Genomic DNA, 17,858 nt, shown 5'->3' with positions numbered 1-17,858 from the left:
AAAGTTCCAGCTTTCGGCTTTTGTGAGTATAATGAACCAGAATCTAGTCTGCGTGCATTAAGGTAATTTTATGAAATTTAAGTGGGAGGGGCCAGCTGGTGGTGCAATGACATCAGTACCAGACTCCGGAACAAAGGTTCCCGGGTTCGAACCCAGTCGGGGCCGCTCCCGAGTACGCTTTCCATCCGTGCCAGGTTGAGTGTCGAGATCACAACACGACCTCGTAAAATAATGGGAAAAATACTGCAAAATGTCTGTGTGAGGAGTGGCATGCCACAGAGTCTCTCTCTCGCTCCGCGCCTTGTAAAGGCATGAAAAAGACATCGTCCCGCCAACATCGCACACACATGCGCACGCAGACGCACACGCACAGACACACACGCACACACACGCCAAAAAAAAAAAATTTAAGTGGGAGACAAAAAGCTACAGTAAAAGTAGATGTAAAGACGCAAAGCCCAGTTGGATGAGTGAAGAGTCAAAAAGAAGAGATATGAAAACAAAAGATTCATCAGATGATGTTGTGGATGAGGAAACCAAGAGGAGAGATCAAATTGTAAAGGGAGCAATAGAAGGATTAATAAGAGAATACTCCAGTGAACTAAATGCACCTTCCCAAGATCACGATGCACGTCCTAGAAAGAAGAAAAAGGAAAAGCAAGAGGAGGATGACATAAGTGCTATGGAAATGGCAGAGGATCAACGAGCCCTAATTTCTCAAGAAATTAACAAATTCAGAGATATTCGTAAGAAACTAGAAGGAAAGAAAGGAAGGCAAGAAAAAGAAAAACAAGTTGAAAAGGCTCAAAGCAGATCCAGAGAGAAAAACCGAGAAAAGGAGAAGAAAGGTATCCAGAGCTGTCAGAACCACTTCCTGCAGCCTCAGAGTCAACTACTACAACCACCATGGAGGAGGCCCCAGAACCTAGGATTGTTTCACAGCCACATCTCATCTACTAAACACAGTGATTCCCCTTGTCAGGAAAGACATTATCCCACAAGAGTAATCCTCCACAGCGATTAAATCTCTAGGACTAAATGGGACAATTTAAAATGCACTATGCTGTTGAGGTCTATATAGTAGTTGTATTCTATAGAATACTGTATATATAGTTGGGATGCATTCTATATTGAATTGGAGTTTATTGCTAAGCAGGAAGGAGTGCTGTGTGTATTTAATATTTCAGTAGAATTTGAGTAGTAAATATATTGTCTGATTAAGCTTTCTTGTTCATTAAAATGATTAATTATGGATTATATGTAAAAATAAGTGAATTGCAATCATGACACTACTATGTAATACATGCACGTTTCGCTTAAAGTAAGCACGAAGTTAAATACGTTATTCCCTTATTTTCCTTTCAATTAATTTTATGTTCTGGAGTTACAAAACATAACAACATATGTAATTTGTGTTAACAATCAACACAAATAAGGATGTGCTGTGTGCAGCCCACAAGTGCCAACATAGCGTGACGAAAGTACACATAGACTAAGATGTTGACTGTCCTGTGCTATCACCAGTGGGATCAACAGTTGATCTGCCACCTGTCTTCAGGAGAGAGATAAGTAAGACAATGGAGCAGCATTTGGAAATGTTAATGAAGAGACGCGAGAATTTAACAGAAGGAGACACCGGTCTGCGTATTGTCAAGACCGGCTCCTTTGATCCTGAACTGTTTGAAGTGATGGACAGGCCATACCCCAACAGGGGGATAAAAAGAGACAGGTTCGCTAAGGCAACAGACACCACACGAGACACCACTCACGACACCACGAGGTATCGAGACCCTGGAAGCAGTGTGCCCCCACAAGTCGGTGGGAGTTTTGGAGGGTTAGTCACAGGACCAGCCATAGACGCACAGGGTGGAAAGATTTGGTCCGCGGGAACCTGGTGTGTGTGCCCACCTTTGCCTGGGTGCCGGGTTCACCGCAGAGGAACGATCGTATCTGAAAACGGAGGGGTCACAGTCGGTGACCTCAGAAGACATTACAAAGGGCTCGCCCGAAAGCTAACTGCGAGAAATATCAAAGGTCTGTTGAATCCGATTTTGAATATCAGCATTCGCTCTCTCTCTCTCTTCAACGGCACAACAACGATTGCTGCGAACTGAACTAAACTGATCTCTGTCACTTGTGATTGAACATTTTACCCCTAGACTGCGATAGAGCTTGATTGATCCTATTATCCTAGTTCTGTGTACACGTGTGTTTATTCAGTGCTAACCTGTTGCATTTATAGCCTTACTATTAGAGTACTGTGTTGCTTATTTCCTTAATAAAACTTTCTTAGTTCCAGTAATTCAGACTCCAACTGAGTGATCCATTTCTGCTGGTTTGGCAACCCAGTTACGGGGTACGTAACAATAGCATGCCCACAATGTTCAGCAGAACAACACAAGCAACAGCGATAACAAGAAAGCAAGATAACAACAGCAAATCAAGCCCCTTTTCCACTCTCCTATCCACTCACACACACAGACAATCCTCCAACCCCAAGACAGGTTGTCTCCGGGCCTCCAGTCCTTGGCCTGGAAGGATGAAGTAGTTTGTTTCATGTTAATTATATTTGAAATAGAGATAAACATATGTTCACAGAGAGTAATTGTTGGCTGAGTTCACAGCAACCACTCATTCACGCGTTTCCTATGAAATAATGAAAAGGAGGGAAGATAAAAACAGAAGAGAGAAATCAAAAGAATTTTAGGATGTATGTTGTACACATTTCTCTGACATTAAATATACCTATTGCACCTATTGAAAAGTCACGGAATTGAGGGAATGAGAGTGGTAGAAATAAAGAGGGCATGTGGATAAATGGCATAGTGGAGATTAACGTTGCACACCTATGCTGTGTTGGAATCCAATCATGCCTCACCCCATAATAGTTATCAGAACATAGAACATAGAATAGTACAGCACATTACAGGCCCTTCGGCCCACAATGTTGCACCGACCTCCAAACCCTGCCTCCCATATAACCCCTCCACCTTAAATTCCTCCATATACCTGTCCAGTAGTCTATAGGACTCATAGACTTTGCCATCTAATGCAATACTGAAATTTTTATTTTTGTTGCTTATTGTTAATCAATGTGTGGCAATCAGAATGAAAGAAAAAACCTACCAGAGGTCCTTTAAATCCCATATGGTTCCCAACTTGCTGTGTGATTTGCCCCTTATTTTACTGTGACTAAAAGTAAAGCTGGTAGAGGGGATCTTTCGATCTAATTTTGCAAAGTAGAAATGTGTGCGTACAGATGAACAGCACAGCAGAGTACAGGCCATTTGTCCATGATGTTGTGCCAAACCTTAAACCTACTCCAAGATCATTCTAACACTTCCCTCCCACACAGCCCTCCACTTTACTTTCATATCATGATGTCCTCCACTTTACTTTCATATCATGATTGCCGGTACAAAATACAGTGGGGAAAATTACATCCCTGCTGAAGATGAATCGTGACAAGTGGTGCCAAGTCCAGTTTCCCAAAGTGATCTCCATCTGAAAAAGGTATAAACTCCTCAAAACATTTTCAAAATGCTTTTAATACACATAAGAAGGTACGTTTTCCTCTAACCCAGATTAGAGGCATACATACCTAAATCACATAACTTCTTCGCAAGTTTGCGATTAATCTGTAACACAAAAATGTCAGCAATTATTTGACTTAATGAAGTGTTTTGCATATCTTTTACAACAAGGGTAGTTGCCAGAGTAGAGTTTGCCTTTAAGATGCTGGTTTTGTTTGATATTAATTTAGTTTTCCCTCCATTCCCCTGTCTCTTTTTCCTTTCCTTTATTTAAAGTCCAATTTCTATTTTTTTCTTTTCCTTCTATTAGGGTGTTCCATGTGCCAAGGACACATGTAAAAGATTCGAAACATTTTCTTTAACTTTCAAGTTGTAATTTTAAATGTATGTTCACTAATATTTAAATGCATATAGCTCATTGACCAGTGGAATTGTTTTATTAAAATCTCTTGTAATTTTGAACTTATCCAGTAAATTTCCCTTATGAATTTGGGAGCAAAGGGAGAACATTAATCATTTGTAACCACATGCTCTATTTATTCATTAAACTTAGGTCTTATCCGTGTACATCAGTATATATCACAGGAGTGCATAAAGGTTTTGTAAATTATATGCAATAAACTCTTGCTATTACAATAAAAATAAAATGGAATCCTGATAAGAAGAAAGAAGTTTGCCAATCTCATACCTTAGTCATGATGAGAATTGTAAGGAAATGCAACAAAGCACCAACAGCCACAGCGGCTGTAGAGGCATGATCCTTCAGAAACTCTGATGAAGATTTTGTGAACAGGACAGCAACAATAGCCCGAAATATCACAATTCCAAGAGCAATGCCAATGATAATTGTGATCTGTAAAACAGCAGGAAAATCAGACTGAGCAATTATACAACATCTACGTAAATAAGGAGAAATAATGTAATGCAGATAACATGGTAGGCAGGCAAGTATGACATATCAATAAGGATCACAAAGAGCGCAATGAGTAATCCAATAGCAAAAATACTACAGGTTTTGAAAATTTGAAATAAAACAAAATGCTAGAAATATTCATTTGCTCAGGCTGCAACTATGGAATGAAAGGCAGAGTTAACATTTCACTTCAACTGCCCTTCATTTGATACTCAGATGAAAGGTTGTCAACTTGAAATGCTAACCCTGTACTGGAAGTTCTAATGTCAACCATGCAAGCTTAGACTCTTCTACTGGAGTTTGGTATTCCATTCTTTACAGAGGCTTTGAAGAAGTGACAACTTAGACTGCTGGACTACCCACTAAGCTTGGGGGTCAGTAGCTATGGTGCAAGAATCTGTTGTGCACTCCTAGGAAGAATGCAGGTAGGTAGAGAGGCAGGTAATTTTGAGGAAGTACAGAGGCTACAGAACGATTTAAACAGATTAGGAGAATGAATGAAGAAATAGCAGATGGAATACAATGTTGGGAAGTGTATGGTCATGCATGTTGGTAAAAGAAATGAAAGGATTGACTATTCTCTAAATGGGGAGGAAATCCAAAACCTGAGGCACCAAGAGACTTGAGAGTCCTTGTGCGGGATTCCCTAAAGGTTAGTTTGCAGGTGGAGTCTGTGGTGTACAAGGCAAATGCAATGTTTGCATTCAGATCAAGAGGACTAGAATAGAAAAGCAAGAATGTAATGTTGAGACTTTATAAAGCACAGTGAGGCCTCACTTGGAGTATCATGAACAATTTTGGGCCACTGATCTTAGAAAGGATGTGCTGAAACTGGAGAGAGTTCAGAGGAGGTTCACAAAAATGATTCCAGGATTTAATGGCTTGTCATATGAAGACCATTTGATAGTTCAGGGCTTGTATTCACTGGAATTCAGAAGAATGAGGGGTGGCTTCACTGAAACCTATCGAATGGTGAAAGGCCTTGATAAGAGTGGATGTGGAAAGGATGTTTTCTATGGTGGGAGAGGTTCAAACCAGAGGACACAGCCTCAGAATAGAGAGGTGTCTTTTTAGAACAGAGATGGGGAGGAATTTCTTTAGCCAGAGAATGGTGAATCAGTGGAATTCTTTGCCCCAAGCAGCTCTGGAGGCCAAGTCTTTATGTATATTTAAGACAGAAGTTGATAGATTCTTGATTGATCAGGGCATAAAGGGATACAGGGAGAGTGTAGAGAGAGCAGAGCAGTGAGCTAAATACGCATCCTTCAGGTGCACCAGTGTTGATTATTCTGAGGACGTGAAAGAGGTGCAGATGGTATGTTGCTGCCGAGGTGCCAGGATCAGGGATGTCTCAGATTGGGTCCACAGCATATTAAAGGGAGAGGATGAACAGCTGCAAGACATGGTACATATTGATACCAATGACATAGGTCAGAAAAGGGATGAGGTCCTGAAGAGGGAATATAGGGAGTTGGTGCAAGGTTCAGGAATTGGTGCAGGTGGCAGGGTTTCAGATTTGCGGATCACTGGAATCTCTTCAGGGGAAGGTATGACCTGTACAAAAAGGGTGAGTTACACCTGAAATCAAGGAGAGCCAATATCCTTGCGGGCAAGTTTGGTAGAGCTGTTGGTGAGGGTTTAAACTAATTTGGCACAGAAGTGTGAACTGGAGTGATAGGATTGAGGATGGCGCAGTTGGTAGACAAGTAAGTGCAGTGTGACAGAGATTATGAGGAAGGACAGGCAAAATTGAGTCAGTGGGATGAGTTGAAGTGTAACATGGGTGCAAAATCGAAAAGGGTGATGAATTCAGGACTGAAGCTGTCCAATTTGAATGCGTGCAGTATATGGAATAAGGTAGATGATCTTGTAGCACAGTTAGAGATTAAAAGGTTTGACCGTTTGGGCATCATTGAGCCATGGCTGAAAGAAGATTACAGTTGGGAATTTAACATTATATTGAAAAGACAGGTAGGTAGGCAGAGATGATGAAGTAGCTTTGTTGGTGATAAATGAGGGGGATCTCATTGAAACCTATCAAATATTGAAAGGCAGAGATAGAGTGGATGTGGTGAGGATGTTTCCTATAGAGGAGAGTCTAGAACCTGAAGGCACAGCCTCAGAATAGAGGAATGTCCCTTTGGAACAGAGATGAGAAGGAATTTCTTTAGGTACAGGATGGTGAATCTGAGAAATTCATTGCCACAGATGGCTGTGGATGCCAGATCATTGGATATACTCAAAGTGGAGGTTGATAGATTCTTGATTAGTCAGGGCATCAAAGGTTACGGGGAGAATACAGGAGAAAGGGTTGAGAGGGATAATAGATCAGCCATGATGGAATGGCAGAGCAGACTCGATGAGCCAAATGGCCTAATTCTGTTCCTATGTCTTACGGTCTAAAATGCTGGAGGAACTCAGCAAGTCTGGCAGCATCTATGGAGGGGATAAATAATTGACGTCTCAGGCCGAGGCCCTTCAGGACTGGAAAAGGAAGAGGACAGAAGCCAGAAAAAGAAGGTGGTGTAGAGACAATGAACATCGACTGTTCATTCTCCTCCATAGATGTTGCCTGTCATATTGAGTTCCTGAGTTATTTTGAATATGTTGTTGAAGAAGTAATTAATATTAGTTATTTTCAATTCATTTCTGTGTGTCCCAAACTGCTCTTGAACTGATTAAGTACTTCTGAAGTGCAGTCATGTAGTACAGGAAGCAGGATTGCGAACAACTCCCAAAAAAGCAACACTGAAACTACACTGTGCTTTTTTTTGCTCAGAAGTCATCCTGAATGGAGGATTGTGCTTTGTCAAAATTTGTTACTTGTAATCGTGGGAACAGGAAGTGGAAGTGGAGGAACAGGAAGCGAAAATGTATGAGGAGAAAAAAGTTGGAAGATTATGATAAGGGACATCATTACTGCTTGTGCTTGTGAATGAAATATAGATCTTAGATTCACTTGAGATCCCACTTGACCAGCACATGTCAGCAACCCTTGAGAGCTTCCTCCTAATCTAAGTAAAAGCCCAACATAAACCATGCAGAAAGGCAAAGGGAGCTGTTGCTTCAGTATTTTAATAGAGGCATTGTGGGCTTCAAGTCACAAATCTCTTGTTTGGCAGTAATTAATCTCTTTTTAAAATGCCAGCTATGTTAGAGCTGTCACATAATGGTGCTGTTAGATTTCCTTCACCAGAAATGCTACAGTGGGTCAATTTGGTAATTTTTTAATACTCTCAATGGCATTTTCAACAAATATTGACTTCCTAGTGATAATTAATGAGTGATAATGATTAAAGATAACCCTAAATCCCTATTGTAACCAATTTTCCACTCGATTATGCCTTATCATCATCTGCATGAAAGTCAAAACTAAGTGATTCACCATACCAAATGCTATTTATATCCAAATAAGAGCAATGCCTTATAATCCCGTGCATGTGTTCCCTTAGTGATTATTTCACATAATGCCTTCAAATCTCATTACAGTTATAACTAACTCTATGTGATTGTAGCCAAGCTGGTGAATGGTTGCTTCTTTGGAGTGAAAGAGGTTCAGAAGGCTGTCAAAAATGACTTTGAGCAAACTTAGCCCGGTTGACCCAGTGCCATTATGCACCATTTCATTCTGAGCAGCCGCAGCCATTTGAATTTTCTTATTGAGTGGCAATTGAGGACACTGCAAAACTAGTTTTGGTGAAAGCATAAATAAGACATAAGATTAAGGAGCAGAATTAGGCTGCTTGGCCCATTGAGTCTGCTCCACCGTTTCAACATGGCTGATCCAATTTTTCTCTCTGCTCCAATCTCCTGCCTTCTTCCCGTATCCCTTCATGCTCTGATCAGTCAAGTATCTATCAACCTCTGCCTTGAATATACATAAAGATTTGGCCTCCACAGCTGCCCTGTGGCAAAGAATTCCACTAATTCACCAGTCTCTGGCTAAAGATATTCCTCCTCATCTCTGTTCTAAATGGATGCCCCTCTATTCTGAGACTGTGTCCTCTGGTCTTAACCTTTCCCACCACAGGAAACATCCTCTATATATCTAGACAGAGTGTCCAAGACTTTTGCACAGTACTGTGGTAATTTTATGTATTGCACTGAACTGCTGCAAAAAAAATAATTCATGACGTATGTAAGTGATGATAAACTGATTCTGATATGGGTCTCTATTGTGGACTGAGAGTGGGAAGGAGGCAGGGAGAGGGGAAAGACGGTTGGGAAAAAGGGGAGGGAACAGGAAGCACCAGAGACATTCTTTAATGACCAATAAACCAATTGTTTGGAATAAAATTACCTTGCCTGGTGTCTCAGGGCAGGGTGTGTCTGCACCCATACCAACCCCCTCCCACCCCTTGCACTCCTCTGACACCTGTACCACACCCCTCCTGTGGCACTCCACCATCACCATTCCCAACATCTTTTGCTCCCACTGGATTTACAAATTTGCTCTCTGCTCCACATCGACAAATACAGTACTGTGCAAATATCTTGGGCACCCTACCGAGATATACGTGTTTAAGACTTTTGCACAATACTCTATACCAGTGATATTAAACCTGAATCTGATCTCCTGCCTGCTCCTTTACCTATGGACACCCAATCACTACTACTCTTCATCCCCCTTCATTTCTGAGCCACAGAGCTAGACTCAGTGCCAGAGAGCCAGTCACTGTACCTCCCCCCGGTAGATTGTCCCTCTCCCAACAGTTTCCAAAGTGGTATACTTACTATTGAGGGGAATGGCCATAGGTTTTCTAAGCCAATCATCTACAGCATCAAATATGGATCAAGTTATGTCATTCCCTGTGCAATACTCTTTTTGGAGCATTACCGAGGAAGTTGGTTCATACTTTCCTTCAACTGTCCATCATTGGCCACCCTTTTGATGATTAAGTATTCATAATATAGCTCTAGAATGGAAGCCATAACCTCCCCTCCAACCAACTTATTAACGCTACCTCCTCCTTGAAGTGCATACCCTCATATCTAGCTACTTACTTGATCACTATTTCAACCCAGAAATAGGCTCTGATGCTGAATGTAGAACCCACCTAATCTGACCAGATTACCAAATCACTGATTCAATTTATACCCAAGTCCTGTTCAGTCCTATGAAAACGCTAAGTTTTTTTCAGTCATCTTAGTGCTAGCTAAATCTAGGTGCACTCTTGTTACCCCAACACATCTGAGAATTTGTATACTATCTGTATAGCATACCTTGCTGCAGAGTTTTACCATTGAAAGATCTTTTCTTTGTAGTTTGTATTATCAATTTCTAGTTAATATAGTGACATATCTACTTACCAGAATACATGCCAGCAACATGACTATCATTGTGCGTTTGTACGAATGTTGATATTTTTTAGGTGGGATAGTAGGGTTGTATATTAACCCAAGAATCAAGTCCTCCTGATGAATAAAATAAATCCATGTTGAAATTCCATTTTTTCATAACCCACTAAAAATAAAATTTACCTAAGAACCAAGCCAACAGTTAAATAAGAAATCTCTACCCTCAAGTTGGGGAGTGTATGCACAGAAACGCTTGTTTTCGATAGGACAATTAGCAAAGTCGATAGTTGTATGTAGATCCATAGATTTGCCCTCAGATGTGTATTTCTTATTCAGACACATTTCTTCGCTATTTATCTCTGTGTATTGTTCCTTTGGTCCTAATAGTTATTGATTGTATTTTTCATTGAGGACCCTCACAGTTAATGATGGTTCTCACTCAATTCCATTTTGAAACAGGGCAACTAGAATGGCCATGGCCATTGCAGCCAGAGGCAGAAATCTTCCCAAAGGGAAGAGGAAGGTCAACTGATATCTGAAAGGGAATCAATGTTAAGGCATCCTTTTCAATTAGGATTGAGTATCAGATTGGAGTTTGTTCATCTTGTTTCAGAGAGAAAGACAATTGATATATTGCCATTAATCAAAGCTATCAAAGAGTTATGGATAGAAGCAGGGACGTTGAGTTAAATTGGAGAAGAGTGATAATTGTTTTGAATGATTGAATCATTTTAGCAACAGAATAACCTACTTCATTAATTAAATTGTCTCTTCAAAGATTAGGAAAGGAACTGGGAATGATAGGTTAGAATGATAGATTTGTATCAGGTACACATAAAGACAATCAAGATGGCAGAAAAAGAACCAACTTTGAAATTGATGTTTAATTTTCATTTTACAGCCACTTACTAAATGTAGGAATGAAATACAGCCATCTCAATCTTTCAGAGCTATTGACTGTCATTGCATTAACAATATGCATGAAGAAAGTATCTTATATTCTAATTATCAGGTTATTTTCTATGGCAACTTACTGGTATATTTTGTTCAAATCCAAAAAGTTCACAATAATTAGGTGTTTTAGAACTTTTTAATTGAACTAAAAGTCACTGACCAGTAAATCTTGGTGATTCACAACTCATATTGAATCTCATAATTCCCCCAAAATTGTAAGATGATTTGTTCATTAATTATGTGCATTGTAATTATTAATCTTCCAGCAAATCCAATATTATAATCACAACAACTCACAAAGCATAAACGTTTGTAATTCAAAACATGAACATTTTACCTCATCTTCATCCCAGTGGTACAATTCCCACGAGCTGACTGCTTTTGCCCGGGATCTTTTCCATATCTCCAAAAATATTGTAGCTATGTTTTGAGAGAGAAATATTCACTGAATCTATTGATGTTCAATAAATAAATAATAATGGACCATTATTAAGAGAAAAGTCAATATAAGCTTCATGTGATAAGGCTGAATGTCGTTTAATGAGCCCTTCCAATATTAAAGTGACAAGTAGTAGGATACATAAATTCAGGAAATCAGGTTAATCCATTAAGTTATGTTATTGTAGCCCTTGGAAATGATACAAATGGCTTCATTCTACTGGCCTAAGGTGTGTGGGCACGTGGCCAAATGGTTAAGGCATTTGACTAGTGACCTGAAGGTCGTGAGCTCGAGCCCCAGCCGAGGCGGCGTGTTGTGTCCTTGAGCGAGGCACTTAACCACACAGTGCTCTGCCACGACACCGGTGCTAAGCTGTATAGGCCCCAGTGCCCTTCCCTTAGACATGGAGAGGGGAGGCTTGCAGCATGGGCAACTGCCGGTCTTCCATACAACCTTGCCCAGGCCTGCGTCCTGGAGAGTGAAGACTTTCCAGGCACAGATCCATGGTCTCGCAAGACTAGCAGATGCCTTAATTTAGGGTGCCAAAAGATCTGCCTGAGTCTCCACTCCAGACCATTTACCCTGTTGTATGTTGTGCATATTTGTTGCCAGATAAGGGCAAGGTGGAGTCTAGCTGAAATGACTACCATACTTGTTGTTTGCCCTTGCACACAAGAAACTAGCTGTTTGGGTGTACTCTTGTTAACTGACTTTGCTTGATTTTGATTTTGCTATTCTGTCAATAGGGATTATTGAATTCAGAATGTTGAAGAAATGTTACTTATGGTACAAATGTTTCATGATTTCTATTGCTGTTAACTTCAAATTTAACACCCAGATCACTTTTTTATATCAACAATTAAGTGGAAGGTAGCATTGAACTGAAGAGAATACATACCCCAGATTGCCATGATCATTGCAAAAATAACAGTTACTTCATGGTCAACCAGTTGCGTAACCTGCAGGAATAGAATTAAAGAATTGCTCAGCAGAACTGTTCACAAATGACACAGTGCATGAAGTCATTTTAGCTTTTCAATCCGGATGCATGAATTTATTCCTTGCTTTAGCCAATAATAAAGCAGAGCGGAGAACATAGATATGAGCATCATTTTAGTGAAGAGGTCTAGGAAGCAAAATGGGACAAATTTCAATTTACTGCACAGCAATGTAAAATTAATAGAGATAAAATCAAGCTGCTGCGCAAAATGGTGCCAATGTGAAAAGCCAGTGGTCGTTACTCATTGTCTTATCTGGAATGGGATCAAACATTTCCATCTCACCTCTGCCTTCCTAAATGTACATTACCTTAGCATAGGAACAGGTTTCATTGAGCCTCCAGAATGGACAATGTTGATCACACAGTGGGCACATAACAATGCCAGTAGCATTGCAAATTTCCTTACTGGTTCATGGAAAGAAAAGAGCCAATTAAAGCTGTGAATAAAGGTTAAAAAAATCAAGATGCTGGAAATAGGCAAGTTTTAAAAATAATCTATGAACACAGCAGGCCAAGCTGCATTTATGGAGGAGTTAATTTACCTGTGTCAATGTCGAGTCTTTCCAAACATTTGCCTCTGAGATTTCTTCCTTTTTCTTGAGACATCGTTTAACCACTCCTATTGCTAACAGAGGCCTTGGCCATATTTCCTGACCTCAGGTCTCAACCAATCTCTTCCCAGACAGAGCAAGGATAACGTACACCTGCTCTTCACTTTCCTCCCCTCCACACTGCATATTCAAAGGATCTTCCTTCACAATTTCTGCTGCCATCAATGAGTTTTCACCACTAAATAAATCTTCTCTTTCCCTTCTATTTCAGCATTCCAAAAGAACCATTACCTTGCAACTCCCTGTTTTTGTCTTCTGTTTCCACCAACCACCTTCCATTCTCACAGAACTTTCCCAAGTAACACCTTTCTCTTTACCTCTTCTCACCGTCTAGAGACTGGAGGATGAGTAATTCACTTGCTCTTCTTCCAGTGTGGTCTCCTCTACATTAGGGAAACCAAAAGAAGATTGCGTGCATGCTTTCAGTCCATTGGGGCAGCCCTGATCTACCAAGTGCCAGTCACTGTCATTGTCTATCCACGTCTGTCTGAGTCTTCACTGTTGAAATGAGGCCCAGCTCCAGCCTGTCCATCTCACCTTCCATCTGGGAATGCTGCAACCTTTCAGAATCAATATAAAATTCAACAACTTCAGATAACTAGCTTTCCCCATTCATATCAGAATTAGTCAGTTGCGCTAGAATTTTTGTAATAGTAATTTATTTTTCACTTTCCACTAGCATGATCTGACTGCTGAGTGTTTTCTATAGCTCTGTGTTCCATGGTTTTTATGTATCCTTTGCCCATGTTCCCTCTGCGTGCTCTCATTAGCCCACCAATTAGATGGCTTCATTAATAGCTAATCACCACACCAACTCTGCCCTCACTCTATCAAAGATCCTTCCTCCTATCTATCCCTTCCACACTCTCTCTGCAAATTAAACCTAACTTGTTTTCTTTAATTGTCAGCTCTGGCAAAGGGTGTTTGACCTGAAACATTAACTCTGTTTCTCTTTCCCCAGATAATGCATGATCATGCTCGGTATTTTCTGCATTTTCTTCATTATTGCAATTAATAATTATTATTATTATAATAAATACTTTATTGATCCTGAGTGGAAAATTCTTATGTAACAGCAACAATATTTAAAAACATACTTAGCTGCACATTAGTCTGTATAATCTTAGCTGTAATATATGTAACAGGTTCATTGTTGACTCAAAGAAAACTCATTCTATTGCTACTGCATCCATTTAAGTAGTACTCATAATCCAACCTTCAGCTTTGGAATTCCTCATCAAAAATGCTGATCTGCTTTCCAGACCTATATCCATTGTTTCAAAGGTTCATTTAATATCAGAGAAATGTACACAATATGCTTCCTGAAAAGCTTTTTCTTCACAACCATCCTCAAAAACAGAGGAGTGCCCCCAAAGAATGAATGACGGTTAAATGTTAGAACCCCAAAGTACCCTCCCCCAGTTCCCCTCCCTCCCACACGTAAGCAGCAGCAAGGCAACGATCCTCCCTCCCCCCACCAGCAAAAAAAAAGCATCGGCTCCTACCAAAGCATGCTGCAAAGCCACAGACTTGCAATACCCCAAAGACTACTCGTTCACCGGGTATTCAACATTCCTTCCTTAAATAGCACTGTAGTCCAATAATTTTGAATTGCGCTGTTTTATTAGTTATATTTGAAAAATGGAACCAAAGTTAGCAGGTGATGAAAAGCAGCTTATGAAATCTGCCTCTCCTATGCTCGCTCCAGACAATAGATAATAGTCAGGACAACCAATACCTATCCTGACTGAGACAAAATAAATATTACCAAGCAATTGTGGATGAAATAATAAGACAGATGAAGTAGATGTAAGTGTACTTTAAATAAATAAACTAGTGAATCTGCAGCTGGAGGGTGATCTAAGGTTGGAAAGTTCAGTGCAGAGTCCTAATGGAAGTTGACTTCTCTAACTTCCGTTAATGCCCCACCTCCTCTTCATACCCCATTCGTTATTTATTTTTTATTATTACTATTTTTTTTCTCTCTCTCTCCCCTTTTTCTCCCTCTGTCTCTCTCACTATACTCCTTGCCCATCCCCTGGGCTTCCCCCTCCCTCTTTCTTTCTCCCTAGGCCTCCCATCTCATGATCCTCTCATATCCCTTTTGCCAATCAACTGTCCAGCTCTTGGCTCCATCCCTCCCCCTCCTGTCTTCTCCTATCATTTCAGATCTCCCCATCCCCCTCCCACTTTCAAATCTCTTACTATCTCTTCTTTCAGTTAGTCCTGACGAAGGGTCTCGGCCTAAAACGTCAACTTCCTATAGATGCTGCCTGGCCTGCTGCGTTCACCAGCAATTTTTATGTGTGTTGCTTGAAATTCCAGCATCGGCAGATTTCCTCGTGTTTGCATTGTATAGGAGGCTTGGTATACAAAAACCGATCTTAAGGAACTCAAGAAATGATGAAAATTGTAAGCAAGGTAATTAATTTTATTTCTGGGTTTGTTTTAAAAAAAGTTTTGGTATTTAATAGCGAGGTGAATGTGATGTATGCAGGACTATTTATATACTACTGATGTTACATAGAAAACCTACAGCGCAATACAGGCCCTTCGGCCCACAAAGCCGTGCCGAACATGTCCTTACCTTAGAAATTACCTAGGGTTACCCATGGCCCTCTATTTTTCTGAGCTCCGTGTACCTGTCCAAGAGTCTCTTAAAAGACCCTATTGTATCCACCTCCACCACAGTCGCTGGCAGCCCGTTCCACACACTCACCACTCTCTGCGTAAAAACTTAACCCTGACATCTCCTCTGTACCCGCTTCTAAGCACCTTAATACTGTGCCCTCTCGTGCTAGCCATTTCAGCCCTGGAAAAAAGCCTCTGACTATCCACACGATCAATGCCTCTCATCATCTTATATACCTTATATGTTTGTTGGCTTAGAAGAGGTTCTGTCCTTAAAGAATTTATTGCATGTTTGGATGAAATTCATCTGTCTTTGAGAAATGAAAAAAAAATCTTGTCAAGACTTATATAATTTTTAAGCAACACACACAAAATGCTGGAGGAATTCAGCAGGCCAGGCAGTATCTATGGAAAAGAGTACAACTGACATTTTGGGCCAACACCCTTCAGCAGGACTGGAGAAAAAAGATGCGGAGTAGAGTTAAGAGATGGGAAGGAGGGAGGGAGAAACGCAAGGTGATAGGTAAAACCGGTAGGAGGAAGGATGAAGTAAAGAGCTGGGAGGTTGATTTCCAAAACATAAAAGAGCACATAACAAATATTGAGCTTCCTGAAAAGGCAGATATTAGAGATTTCCAATGCAATTTTTGAGCATCATTAGTTCAACTGGTGAACAACTTTCTTAAAGGTTCACTAAAACCAGGTTATTTGAAGAAACTTCAGAATTCATAAATCATGCAGATGGTGTAATATTAGACAAACTAAATTTGGAAATGTTGCAGTGGATTGATTTGGATAACTTTGCGATGGAACTGATTGGTTTACAATGCATCTCAATTTGCAGGCAAAGGTTTGTGAACTTAAGAGCTGAAATAGAAAATATTGAAAGAGATCAGTTAGTGGTCAGATCAAAGCATAAAAATTCAGGCAATAAAATTCTGAAATTCTGGAATTCCATTTCTGAAACTTGTAACTCTGAAAAATCTTGTAATGGAAAAATTAACAGTATTTTCATTGATATATTCATGTGAGTCATTGTTTTCAGTGATGAACTTAGTCTAGTCTAATTATAGTAGACTTACTGATGAAATTAGAGCAACATGCATAGCTCTCAAAACAACTAAATACAAGCCAGATACAAAATATTCGTCATCGTTAGTGCAGCAACAAAAGTCTCACAGAGTATTGTATTTAGTTTACTTGAGCTTTTTATGAAAATGCACCAAAGCTTCACATTCACATTTCCTGTTATACTGTATATGAAGTACAATAACAACACTATTTAGAAATCATTTATTTTACATTTGTCTTTTTAAGAAGTTAATATCAATAATTTTTGAACACGTTTTCTAAAATGCTTCATTTATTTTAATCTGTCTCAGTTATACTTTTATTAATAGTAAAACAATGAATACATGTATTAAGCTTGCTTTTTCCTTAGGAAAAGATCATAATTATTGTTACTAATTCATTAATCAATGATAATCTCTGCACAAGATTACCTTGGCACAAGAGAGAATTTATTTTATAAGATTATCACCAATTTGGGTGCATGTTCTCAAAAAGGTTCACCAGATTCACAAGAACTAACAGTGATAACCCAGTGAATGACTCCAAAACAGGAACCTCCTGATAGCTCCGTTCTTGGCTCCAGCCATTTCTTCTAGGTTGATACCAAAGATACAAAACCCTAAATCTAACTCTTATTTTCCTAATTATGATTTTGGCATTTACACTTTTGCACTCAAAACTACAGGTGCTCACTGCTTCAGAAGTTATTGCAATTATTACAGTGAGAATATTGATAAATTTTACTCAGGTCATTTAGTCTCATGTCTATGCAACTGTGATTGAGCTGGTGATTATCAATAGTCTGTACAAAATCTCTATTAAAATTGTCATGATTTAAAATACCAGCAATTCATCTGGAAGACAAAGGTAATACCATACCTCACTTGATTGTTTTCAAAATATATAAATCCATATAGAAAGACAAGTACACCAATTACAGCAGCAGGGAACAGCATGGTGTTGTACCAGCCAAGCCAGGCAAAGTACAAGGCAATCCGTTCTCCAAAATAGTCCCTGCAAAAAGAGACATACAAGAAGTTGCATTTCTACTATTGCATTTATAAATGTATGAAAGACACAGCAATAGAAATTATTTCTGCAAATATTCACATTTAGTTTTGAAAAAAGGGCTGAATAAGTATTTGAGTAAGAAATGAAATCATCTTGGGCTCAGTTTTCTTTTGGGGCATGTTAGAAACCTCACTTTGATGAAGACCAAGACCATAAATTCAAAGTTCAAAGTATATTTATTATCTATCTATCTATATATATATATATATTATGCAACCTTGAGATTTGTCTCCTTACAAGCAGCCACAAAACAAGAAATCTGAAAGAACCCATTTTAAAAAAGACTACCAAACACCTGATGCACAGAGAGAGAGAGAGATTAAAAAATACAAATTGT

The 17,858-nt window shown here is 39.5% G+C and overlaps 1 protein-coding gene across 3 annotated transcripts in view; it reads right to left on the bottom strand.

The window, feature by feature from the left end:
- The window catches only part of ano9b (anoctamin 9b), a 159,640-nt gene that overhangs the window by 64,220 nt on the left and 77,562 nt on the right, over nt 1-17,858 (bottom strand). For all 3 annotated transcript variants that reach the window (XR_011887860.1, XM_072273127.1, XM_072273128.1), the window contains exons 8-14: nt 17,330-17,464; nt 12,446-12,542; nt 12,036-12,096; nt 11,036-11,118; nt 9,757-9,861; nt 4,222-4,386; nt 3,602-3,638 (exon numbers count right to left, since the gene is read on the bottom strand). Coding sequence is in view for 2 of the 3 variants with exons in the window: in XM_072273127.1 (XP_072129228.1) it covers nt 3,602-3,638; nt 4,222-4,386; nt 9,757-9,861; nt 11,036-11,118; nt 12,036-12,096; nt 12,446-12,542; nt 17,330-17,464 (683 nt within the window). In the remaining variant the exon portion in view is untranslated. The remainder of the gene's footprint in view (nt 1-3,601; nt 3,639-4,221; nt 4,387-9,756; nt 9,862-11,035; nt 11,119-12,035; nt 12,097-12,445; nt 12,543-17,329; nt 17,465-17,858) is intronic.

Source organism: Mobula birostris, chromosome 11 (assembly GCF_030028105.1).
Source record: "Mobula birostris isolate sMobBir1 chromosome 11, sMobBir1.hap1, whole genome shotgun sequence".
NCBI lineage: Eukaryota > Metazoa > Chordata > Chondrichthyes > Myliobatiformes > Myliobatidae > Mobula > Mobula birostris.
This window is presented reverse-complemented; position numbering and strand designations above follow the sequence as displayed.